The sequence below is a fragment of the Erpetoichthys calabaricus genome, chromosome 6 (genome assembly GCF_900747795.2).
Source record: "Erpetoichthys calabaricus chromosome 6, fErpCal1.3, whole genome shotgun sequence".
Taxonomy (NCBI): Eukaryota; Metazoa; Chordata; class Cladistia; order Polypteriformes; family Polypteridae; genus Erpetoichthys; species Erpetoichthys calabaricus.
Genome location: NC_041399.2, coordinates 6,802,752 through 6,814,977, shown reverse-complemented (window position 1 = coordinate 6,814,977; position 12,226 = coordinate 6,802,752). Strand labels below are relative to the sequence as shown.

Below are 12,226 nucleotides of genomic sequence, written 5' to 3'. Positions count from 1 at the left end.
TGCATTGTACACTCGTTGCAAACGATTGATGTCTTTTTTCGGTGGTCCTGAGAGGAGTGCGTTACAGCAATCTAGTCGACTGAAAACAAAAGCGTGAACTAATTTCTCAGCATCTTTCAGTGATATACAGTAAGAGGTCTAACTTTTGTTATGTTTCTTAAGTGAAAAAATTCTGTCCTAGTGATCTGATTAACCCCTTAACCGCCCTCTGCCGGATATATCCGGCATCGTAGCTTTATTGCTGACGCCTTACTGCCAGAATTATCCGGCACATTTGCCTATGGTTATGTGAATGCCTGGCGTGTACTATAACTGACAGTTTGGCGTGGGTATTATTACTACGTTGTATTTTGACAACTCTGCGGTTGTATTGGCCGCTCACGTGATGTGATTCGAAAGTGAAAGCTGTGAATATGGCGAAACGTAAACTGACTTCAAGTGAGGTTTTGCAGGCGATTTTGGACAATAATTCTGATCATGATTGTAGCAGTTCTGAAGAAGATTTTAGCGACAGTGATGATCAGCAACGTGCGCTGCATGATACTGTGAATGACGACGTATCAGATGATGGCGATGAGTGGGTGTATCCCCAGAATCTCAACTGGACTGCTGCCCGTTATCTGAGCCAGATATGAAAGATCCAAACCGTGACCGCTTGTTCAAGCTACGTCCTTTGATTGACCATTTATTTGAAACATTTCAGCAGGTATTTCAGCAGGTAAATACTGCTTGAATAAATGTAAAGTAAAAAAAACGAAAATTGTTCAGATTTCTCCTGCCATGGGGAATATTTAGGGAGTTGGCAGTTAAAGGGTTAATATGTGATTTAAAATTCAGGTTACAGTCAACAGTTACCCCTAAATTCTTTACCTCAGTCTTGACTTTTAATGCTAATACATCGAGTTTATTTCTAATAACCTCATTATATACATTATTGCCAATCACTAAAATTTCAGTTTTCTCTTTATTTAGTTTGAGAAAATTACTATTCATCCATTCAGAAACACAAGTAAGACATTGGAGTCAGTGAATCAAGAGAGTCAGGGTCATCAGGTGCTATTGATAAATACAGTTGTGTGTCGTCAGCAGAGCTGTGGTAGCTCACGTTATGCCCCGAGATAATCTGACCTAACGGAAGCATGTAAATCGAAAAGAGCAGCGGACCCAGGATAGAGCCTTGTGGACCACCATATAGAATATCACGTCTTTGAAGTATAATTACCACAGCTAGCAAAGAATATTCTCCCTGCCAGGTAGGATTCAAACCAATTTAAGACACTGCCAGAGAGGCCAACCCACTGACTAAGGTGATTTCTAAGAATATTGTGATCAATGGTGTCAAATGCAGCACTCAGATCTAAGAGGATGAGAACAGATAAATGGCCTCTGTCTGCATTTACCCGCAAGTCATTTACTACTTTAACGAGTACAGTTTTTATACTAAGATTTGTTCTGAAACCCAACTGAAAATTATCAAGAATAGCAGGGTTATCGAGGTGGTAATTAGCTGCATAATGACTGTCATCTCTAGGATTTTACTTAAGAAAGGCAAGTTAGAGATAGGTCTAAAATCTTCAAAAGCAGAGGAGTCAAGATTATTTTTCTTGAGTAGGGGTTTAACTACAGCAGTCTTAAGACAGTCTGGGAAGACCCCCGTATCTAATGACGAGTTTACTTTGTCAAGAATACTATCAACACACCGGATACTTCTTTGAAAAAACTTGTTGGTATTGGGTCAAGGACGCAGGTGGAGGGTCTCAGATGAGAAATTATTTTATATAAATCAGGTAAATCTATCCTGGTGAAAGAATTTAATTTGTTTATAATGGAGTACTGGGTCTTAAGGGCTATCAGTGTTGGGGAGATGTACTATATTATTTCTAATATCATTAATTTTTTCATTAAAAAATACAGCAATAGCCTCACAAGTTTCACTGGAAGAATCCTGGAGACCTTGGCCATCAATCTGCCTCCCCCTATTGGCCATTCCACAGCCGAGTCAGTGCTGGGCCAGCCAATCTGAAGAAAGGATGAATCCTGCTATCCTCCATCAGAGACGACTTTACCTTAGGCAGGCAAAACAACTTGTTTGTTAATCAGCAGCTCTAGTCAGGGTGTGCTAAACTGAACTCATGAGACTTCAGCCAGGATTTGAAAGCTGAGACCAAAGTAGTAACTGTACACACACACACACACACACACACACACACACACACACCATAATAGATATACACAATATGTGTGTGGCATACATGCTATGGAAAATGCCCAGACCACACAAGAAAATCATCCCTGAAGCTGAGGAGCATGTCTCTGTGTCTTTAGGGTGACATGTAGCACCAGAAGGAACCCAAACAGGAAAATGCAACAGGAGTGTCCACCGTGTGCTAAACAAGTCAGTGTCTTCTGCATGTTTTCTCAGCATGCGGGTCAATGAATGTGGTCAGATGTTGTCCAAATGTGAGTGGATCACTGAAAGTACACCTCAGTGCCAAGGGGTGCTTTTGTAGCAATAAATTAGTAGGCCAATATTAAGAGAATGGTGAACACTGACTTTTCAAATGTTATTTTCTTATTTTTCAGAAGCCACCTCGAGAGTCCCGTTGGCTCATGCCCAAGTGTTCGAAAGTCTCGGAGAGCTGCCTACCCTTCTCTTTGTGCTGTGACCCCTGTGCCACCTGCCACTGCCGCTTCTTCAATGCCATCTGCTACTGCAGAAAGCTGAACCGAAACTGCAGGAAGAAGATATAAAGGCCGACTTCTGAGGCAAATTCCTTTCCAACCTTGTGCTTTTTAAAGTTAACGTGTTACAAAAGCACTGCACCTCCTTGGAAAAGTAACCAGTATCTAAAGAAACGAGCAAGTCCCTTCCTATTTAATTATAAGTCTTTTATTTGGGTGTATGTCTGTCGTTTATGACACTTAGTGCGCATTAGGGTGCTATCACAAAAACGATGAAGTGACAGAGTAGTACCCAGCCGACACATGGAATTACAAGAGTTCATTAGTCATGTTGTTTGTTTTAGTTATTTTTAATATTCCTTATTAATATAATGGCTCCAGCAGACCCCCATGACCCTGTGTTAGGATACAGCGGGTTGGATAATGACTGACTGATTGACTTATTAATATAATGCAGGCATTGGCATAACAGAATGAAATCATTAAAAAGCAGGCAGTGGCGATGGGCTGCTTAACCAGTCTGCCTAATTGAATTTGCTCACAGATCTGGTGGTGATGACTTGTGATTTTTCAGTAGCTTTACCATTAATTTTGTTTAGAGTAATTTCCTAAAACTTAAACAATCATTAGACTTAATGAGGACTTGTACACTGATTTGCCAAATAACCTTCAAGGGCAACACCTCAGTCTGAGTGGCACAACAGCTGGAAGGAAGTCCAGGGAATGATGGTTGGCTTGATAGCAAAGGGCTTAATACTATAAACCGAAAGTTCGGATTTTCTGTCACTCTCACTATTGCATACTCGGAGCAGGCCTTGATTGTGAGGTTCATTATAATAATAATAATAATAATAATACATTTTATTTATATAGCACCTTTCCCATGCTCAATGCGCTTTTAAAGAAATACCTGGCTTATTTGAAGCTGTCCGTAACTATTCATTATTTTAATTATGGATATTATTTACACTGGAATTCTGTCCAGGGTTGGTTCTTGCTTCCACTTAAAGCTGCTGGAACAGCTTCGCCATCTTAATATGAATGACTTCAGACAACAGTTAGATAGATGTTATTCAGGCTGACATGAACTGTCGTTCTGTCTTGGCTTGCACCTCACACTCCTAGGATAGCTCCTCCATATTACCACCATATATTTGGTAAATGACTCCAGAAATTTGTTAATGTGTGATTTTAAGGCTTCCATCAGCTGTTATCATTTCCAGGATGGGTTCTACTCCTGCTGCTAGGATAGCTCCTCCATCTTACAACCCTATATTTGAGAAATTGAACCTCAGACATTTGTAGAAGAATGCGATTAAGGCTTCCATCCACTGTCATCAATTCCAGGATTAGTTTTCCTCATGCACCTAATGCTGCTGGGATAGCTCTTCCGTCTTGCAACTCTATATTTGATAAAAGACATTTGACATTTGTAGATGAATGTTTTTAAGGCTGTCATCAGTTGTTATCATATCCTGGATGGGTTCTTCCCATGATGCTAGGATAGCCCCTCCAACTTACAACCCTTTATTTGCTAAACAACTTCATACATTTGTAGATGAATGTTGTTCAGGATTCCATCAATAATAATAATAATAATAATTCATTACATTTATATAGCGCTTTTCTCAGTACTCAAAGCACTAAAAACTGTCATCATTTCTGAAATTAGTTCTACTCATGCACCTCATGCTCCAAGGATAGCACCTCCATATTACCACCCTATATTGATGGCAAATGACTCCAGAAATTTGTTAATATGTGATTTTAAGGCTTCCATCAGCTGTTATCATGTCCAGGATGGGTACTTCTCCTGTAGGTAGGATAGCTCCTACATCTTACAACTCTGTTATTTGGGAAATTGAACCTCAGACATTTGTAGAAGTATGTGATTAAGGCTTCCATCCACTGTCATCATGTCCAGGATTGGTTCTTCTCATGTACCTAATGCTGCTGGGATCGCTCTTCCATCTTACAACTCTATATTTGGTAAAAAAACCTTTGACATTTGTAGATGAATGTTATTAAGGCTGTCGTCAATTGTTATCATATCCTGGATAAGTTCTTCCCATGCTGCTAGGATAGCCATTCCAACTTACAACCCTGTATTTGCTAAACAACTTCATACATTTGTGGATGAATGTTATTCAGTATTCCATTAACTATCATCATGTCCGGACTTGGTTCTGCTTATGCACCTAATGCTCCTAAGATAGCGTCTCCATATTACAACCCTATATTTGGCAAATGACTCCAGAAATGTGTTAATGTGTGATTGTAAGGCTTCCATCAGCTGTTATCATTTCCAGGATGGGTTCTTCTCCTGCTACTAGGATAGCTCCTCCATCTTACAACCCTGTATTTGGGAAATTGACCTCAGACATTTGTAGATGGGTGTTATTCAGGCTTCTATCAACTGTCATCATGTCCAGGATTGGTTCTTCTCCTGCTACTAGGATAGCTCCTCCATCTTACAACCCTGTATTTGGGAAATTGACCTCAGACATTTGTAGACGGGTGTTATTCAGGCTTCTATCAACTGTCATCATGTCCAGGATTGGTTCTTCTCATGTACTTAATGCTCCTAGGAAAGCATGTCCATCTTACAACCCTATATTTGGGAACCTGAACCTCAGATATTTGTAGAAGTACAGAATGTGATTAAGGCTTCCATCACCCAGTGCCCACTGGGCATTATACCACATCGTAATATCCAGGATTGATTCTTCTCATGCCATGCACCTAATGTTCCTAAGATAGCTCCTCCATATTACAGCCATATATTTGATAAATTACGTCAGATGTGTGTTTTTAAGGCTTAAGGTAGCTGCTCCATCTTACAGCTCTCTGTTTCGTAAATTAGTTGAGATAATGGTCGATGTAAATGTATATTATTCTGGCTGCCATGAACTGTTGATCTGTCCAGGGTTGTTTTTTGTTTCTTGCCTGGCACCACCATGTATTTCTAAAGCATATTTTGTATGTATTTTTGTACTCAGGGTATTGCTCAAAGTGCTTTGCAAGATGACAAGAAAAGCAATTAAAATTAGGTAGCGATAATAACGAACAAATAACATAAAAAAGAAATAACCCACACTTGCTTAAGGTAGATTTATAACTGAAAGAAAAGTAGAATCTTTATATAGAGAATTGTATTTTAAATCTCTACAGATGAGTCTGATAATAAGGTGGACAGAAAATAAAAACTAAAATGCCAAAGGACCACCCAGCCCCTCCTGGACATTCTAATTCACGTAAATGTAGTTAAATCATTCGTTATTGTTGTGAAGGCTTTGTCTTAGAGAAATCGACACAATGGGTCTCGTGGGAAGTTGGGGTTTCTGCTTTTATTCACACATCATAGGCAGCTGCACACGACTTTGATTAGGAAGAAGAACCAGAATAGAAAACGGACAAAAGTAGACTTTAGTAAAGATTGCAGGCTCGTTGAGGAATACGATCATTCTGTGCACATGTCGTTTATTAGGAGACTGGTGTCATTAATTTCACTGCCTTGCATTTGCGATATACTCGTTTGTTCCCATGACTCATTATCTGATGTTCAAAACGCTTACATCTTTCCTGCATATAACACATCCAAATTTGACAGTCGAGAGGAGACCATTCAGTCCATTTGTCGCTCGTTTGTTTAGTGAATATCTATGCCTAGATTTGGCACTCCAGTCACTGTAAAAAAAAAACCTCACGCTGTTCCTTCAGTGCGGTGCTGAGGTGTCACCCATTGCACGCTGCACTTGGATCTCAATCTGTGTGGTGGGTGTGTCCAGGCGCTATAATCAGCGCATTCACCCAACCTAAGCTGTCCCCAATATCCCCTCCAGATAGATACATCTTAACGGTTGGCAGGCTTTCGGCTTCAACTTCATGTCTCGGTAGTTTGCTCCGAATTTGCATACCTCTTTGTTTAAAGAAGGGCTTCCTGGCTTCAGGCCTAAATGCACTTCCCCTTAATTTCCACTGGTATTCCTCAAGTATGTGATTCCCCATTTAGCAGGATCTACTGTGCATTATGTACTATGTGGTTAGAGTACGACATGTCATTAATATCTATCTATCTATCTATCTATCTAATTTCTGGGGTGCCCTTAGTTGCTCTGCTCTGTACATAAATAAATATGAGATGTTAAGTAAAATGAACGCCTCACTCACCTGTCCATGCCCTACGATGAATTTGTCGCCCTGTCCAGGGTTTGTCCCTGCCAGGGAATTCTTCATGCCCCATTACACTGAACCGGTTTATAGGAGTTGGATAATGGATGGAATTTCTTATCCACAGGACTTTAATTTAAGTTTTCACCCTACAGAATTTCTGTCTCATATGACTTATGCGGGTGATGTTATTTATAATTTATTTCGACACAAAATGTTTTGACATTGCCGCAGTTTGCCCCACGTGTGATACAGTGGCGGGCTGTCAGGGCCTTCAAGGCCTTCTCTGTTGGCCTAAAAAAATATCTGAATCACAAACTGATGTTAATTATATTTTGTCCATGAATACTTATTAAATAATTCCAAATAGTCTGTCCGCTTCCTTTCATAGCTTTTCCGATGGCTGTGCTGCTTACAGTCATGTATTTTCGTATTAAAGCATTTAACCAATTACATTTTATTTGTTGCCAGGCAGGGTCAAAGTCAAAGAAGACTGCCCGGAGGCCTTCACAATCCGTTCTGCAGGCCCTCTAACACAAAATAAATGTCGATTAAACTGTTGCTTCAACCAATCAGATTTTGAGTTGGTTTCACTAGGGCCCTCTAGCAGGCGTATGGCAACGTCACCGTATTCAGACCCGTTGATTGGATAGGATGGTGTAATATAAAAATCTGAATGAGCGCATCATGGGGCAGCTGTACACATTGGTATGTTTGGTGGTGAGCATTCCCGTGTCCACTGCTTCTGTCGAGCGGACATTTTCAGCCCTAAAGTGAATTAAAACTTATGCCAGAAATACGACAGGGCAGGGTCGACTTTCAGCATTAGCTTCGATGGCGATAGAAAGGGACTTCGTGACGGAACTGAAGCGCACGGATAATCTGTATGACAGAGTAATTGAACTGTTTTTGAGGAAAGAGAGGAGGATGGATTTTGTTTACAAATAATCAGAATTTTTGGTGAGTAAAATGTTGCGATTTTCCTAAATAATATTGCAAGTTTATGAGTTATTATTGATGTTTTTTATGTGTGTCACGGGCTGTAGCTGCAGTAGAAAGGAACTTTGTCACCCCTGGTTTGTCTATTCAATAAAGGCATTTATTGTGGCTATAGGAGTTATCTATCTGCGATGCAACGGCTCTTTATACTGTATTTCTGCACATTAAGATGGTTTTTATAACCATAAATTAGTTTTTGAGGGGTGGGTTGATTCAGATCGAGCACTACTGAAGGCCTAGGTGTGAAATGCACGGTCCGCCACTGGTGTGATATAATGAGATTCTCATGCCCCATTCCAGGCTCTATATGATTCCTCGAATACTTATTTCTGAAGTACAGATATAACGCATAGTTCTTCATGCCCAGTTTAATGCCTGTTTTGGCTTTTGTTCAAAAATGATTTATTAGGGTGGGCAGACTAAAAGCCAATTTCCTTCTGCGCTCCCATGACTGATGAATTATTTACAACGAAAATAAAGAAGAGGTGAAGTGATGCTAAACCATGTTCACAAGCTTCTTTTGCCTATAAAAAAATGATTTTGTATTTTGGTATTCATTTTAAATGAGTCGATAATTAAACCACAAGACGTAGCTAAGCTGATGGGTGGGAAGCTCTTGTCTAGGAATGCTTAGATATCTACAGTTTTAAATTCTGCCCAGTTTTTTTTGTTCATCTTTAAATTATTCCGTCAATCGTTGTAATACCCCATGATTGGTCACACTTGTGACTCCACCCCTCTTTGCCCTCCCATATGTACACGTTTCCCTAATTTATCTACACATCACAGCTAGCAGTTTCAACTTTGACTTTGCTCAATTTGTATGCCGATCACAGTGCGTCCGTTATTACGGCCCACTTGGTACAGTTGTTCTTTACTGGCCAACGCATCTTGATGCACTCAGCAGGACCCCTCGAAGACACATCAGCTCAGTATTATTATCAACTCAAGGAGCCATAATTAAGGAAAATTCTGTAGGTATAAACAGATTTGAATAACTTAAATCCCTAAATGGGATCACAATAGAGTTTATCAGAATAGCCACCTAAATGTAATGTTAGCCAACGTCCTGAGGCAGAACCAAATGGAAATTCTGGCAACATAAATTAATTTTGACAAGAGACAGTGAGGGTCATTACTTTATAAATGTATACGTAGGGTCTGCCTCTCGTTTATCCTGCAATTCTGCACAGATTCTGCGTTAAAGTCTGCCTTTAAAATAGTGTTATTCTGATCTCTCTGAACCAGATTCATGTAAATGAAAAATAAAAATGAAACATATGGACCTTTGCAGAAGGTGCTGCTGACTTGTTAAGCATTTTGTTAGTGACAGAGAGACAAACCACGAGGACAGTTTGTGATATGAAAATGTCCAGACAGGCCTTGTCACCTACTAAGTGTGAGCACCTGCCTGCATTAACTAGCTCTTAATGAGCATGATAATTGTTGCGATATAGTTTAAACATCGATTTCTCACAGGTTTGAAATACATTTTGTTTTCTTTGAACATGGAGATTTAGGAATACCAATTTCTAATTTTTAGAACATGTCTGTGATAAACTTAATTTCTTTTCGTTAATTGTAATATTTGCTGCAACAGCATTTTGTTTTTGTTCTGAGCACTGCCGTTCAGTGGAGCTGTCGTAAAGATGCTGTTGTTGGTAGCTGGGGACGTTTCACAATGATACATCACACATGGAAGTGTATGTAAACCAGCATGGCATACATTAAGTTATCTTGGCATTTGGAGAGGGAAAAGCCTTCTTTTGAAAGTGTGTTTTCCTAACTCTCAGTTATGGAAATCTTGGTGAGTCTTTCAACTTCCTTTTCGATAGTGATTTTCTCGTTATGCATAGTTCGGTCGTCTTCCCCAATCCGCCTTACCTCCCCATCCTTTCTCCTTTGTCATGTCTTCAGGAGTCTACCATACTTTTGTTAACCCGTGCAGTGTTTTTATAAACTCAAGACACCATAATTAAGGAAAATTCTGTAGGTATAAACAGATTTGAATAATTTAAACCCCTAAATGGGATCACAATAGGGTTCACCAGAATGGCTACCTAAATGTAATGTTAGCTAATGTCCTGAGGCAAAACAAAATAGAAATTCTGACAAGATAAATTAACTTTGACAAGAGACAATGAGGGTCATTACTTTATGAATGTATATGTGGGGTCTGCCTCTTGTTTATCCTGCAATTCTTCACAGATTCTGTGTTAAAGTCTGCCTTTAAAATAATGTTCTTCTGATCTCTCTGAACCAGATTCATGTAAATAAAAAATAAAAATAAAACATATGGACCTTTGCAGAAGGTGCTGCTGACTTGTTAAGCATTTTGTTAGTAACAGGGAGACAAACAAGGAGCACAGTTTGTGATATGAAAAGGCCCAGACAGTCCTTGTTATTTACATGAAAGAGGAGCCTCACATCATCACTTCACTGTAAGTGTGAGCACCTGCCTGCGTTAACTAACTCTTAATGAGCACATCCACAGCAGTGATCAGTGAAAGTTCATTAATACAGCATGAAGCCCAGGGTGTGTACAGGCACCCTAACCCAACACAGACATGCAGAGAGATGGGTTTTGCACACACACACAGTTTATTTACAGCTCTCAGCACAAGATAAAGCAGAGCACAGTCCCTTCCTTGCCGCCAGTTCTTCCATCTCCAGTCCTCCTCAGGCTTTGTCTTCTTCCTCACAACTCTGGCAACCGGCCCCTTTTTATAGGGCACCCTGAAGGACTCCAAGTGCCCAATGAGCTTCTTCTAAATAGGGCCCTGCAAATGTCCAGGCACCCCCAGGCAGTGGCCACAGGCCTTAACAGGGTTGAGCTTCTATGCTCATGACCCACGGCCCCACTGGAAACCAAGAGGGCTGCCCTCTGTTGGTCTGTGGGAGAAACTGTCCCGGGTATACTCTCTTCAATCTAGTCCTTGTATAATTGGGGTTTCCCGGCTGGGTAAGGGCCACAACAAATGCTAGCAGATGTTCAGTCTGCTGAATCCCATATGCCCAGTGTAGGAGAATTGGCAGGTCAAATGTGTTTTCAGTCCTTTTAGTAGTGGCAGAGATACATTTGCAGATTGAGATCGCTTTTGCTTAAAAATGCCATTTAAAGGGTACACTTAATAGTGTGGATGTGGCCTTATTTACTCACAGTGCTTTTGTCAGCAGCATTGACTCCGTCCACATTCTTTAACTACCTGTGAAGGTTTGTTAATGAGTCCTTGTCCACCACGAACAACTGAAAAAGCAGCCTGTTTAAAATGCACATCAGTCCACAACACCATTTTGAGGGTCAAATAATTGTTCTGCAGCACTGCAGTAGCAATTCAGACATTACAAAATTACCACAGAAAAAGTTTCTTTTCAGTTTTGGCTGAAGTTCATAAAGCGTAGGAAATGTTTTGGTTAGGATTCCCAGACATCCTATATTTCCTGAGGCAGACACATATTTTTCTTACCTAATTTTGGTGTCCCGATTTATTTTTTATAAATTCTTATAGTCAAACATTACTTATTTCTCAGTTCGTCAACAGAGCAGACGGATAGATAGCTCATGAAAAGTAAAACAGAGACATTTGTCATAAATAAGTGCTTTATGCTGATTTGCGTTGTGAAACCATTGCTTTGTGTGCTTTTTAGAAAACAGAGTTTTTTGAAAAAATATTCAGCCTTGGGAGAAAAGGTGAAAAATAATTAGCCCTAAAAGAGTTGATGAGCAGAGCACGAGTAAGTAATGGATTAGATAGATAGATAGAAATGAAGGGCACTATATAATAGATAGATAGATAGATAGATAGATAGATAGATAGATAGATAGATAGATAGATAGATAGATAGATAGATAGATAGATAGATAGATAGGTGAAATGCACCATATAATAGATAGATAGATAGATAGATAGATAGATAGATAGATAGATAGATAGATAGATAGATAGATAGATAGATAGATAGATAGATAGATAGATAGATAGATAGATGTGAAAGGCACTATCTATCTATCTATCTATCTATCTATCTATCTAACAGCAGCATTCCGTAACCCTAAGCCTAACCCTACAATGTAGCATTGTAACGTATCAATATGCCGGCAGCAAGTGCATAAGCTGTTGTTTAAAGTACACAGATAATAAAGCATCGTATCATATGAATGTCTTTAACGGCTCACTTTATTTGGTTGTGTTCTTTACAGTTGTCTTATGTATGAACAGTGTAAATGTGATTATATACAGCATTGTAAAACTGTGATACCCCCAGGAACCCTTTCCCAAATTATTTCTGGGACAAACTGGTTTCCCTATTTTTTGGGGCAACCATTTGTCCATCCATTATCCAACCCGCTATTTCCTAACTACAGGGTCACGGG

General features: G+C 39.7%; 1 protein-coding gene across 1 annotated transcript in view; it reads left to right on the top strand.

Annotated features, from left to right (window-relative positions):
• LOC114653872 (agouti-related protein-like) overlaps positions 1-2,751 on the top strand; it is a 71,960-nt gene extending 69,209 nt beyond the window's left edge. The window contains exon 4 of the mRNA XM_028804436.2: positions 2,584-2,751. Coding sequence (XP_028660269.2) covers positions 2,584-2,751 — 168 coding nt within the window. The remainder of the gene's footprint in view (positions 1-2,583) is intronic.
• The last annotated feature ends 9,475 nt before the right edge of the window (positions 2,752-12,226 follow it).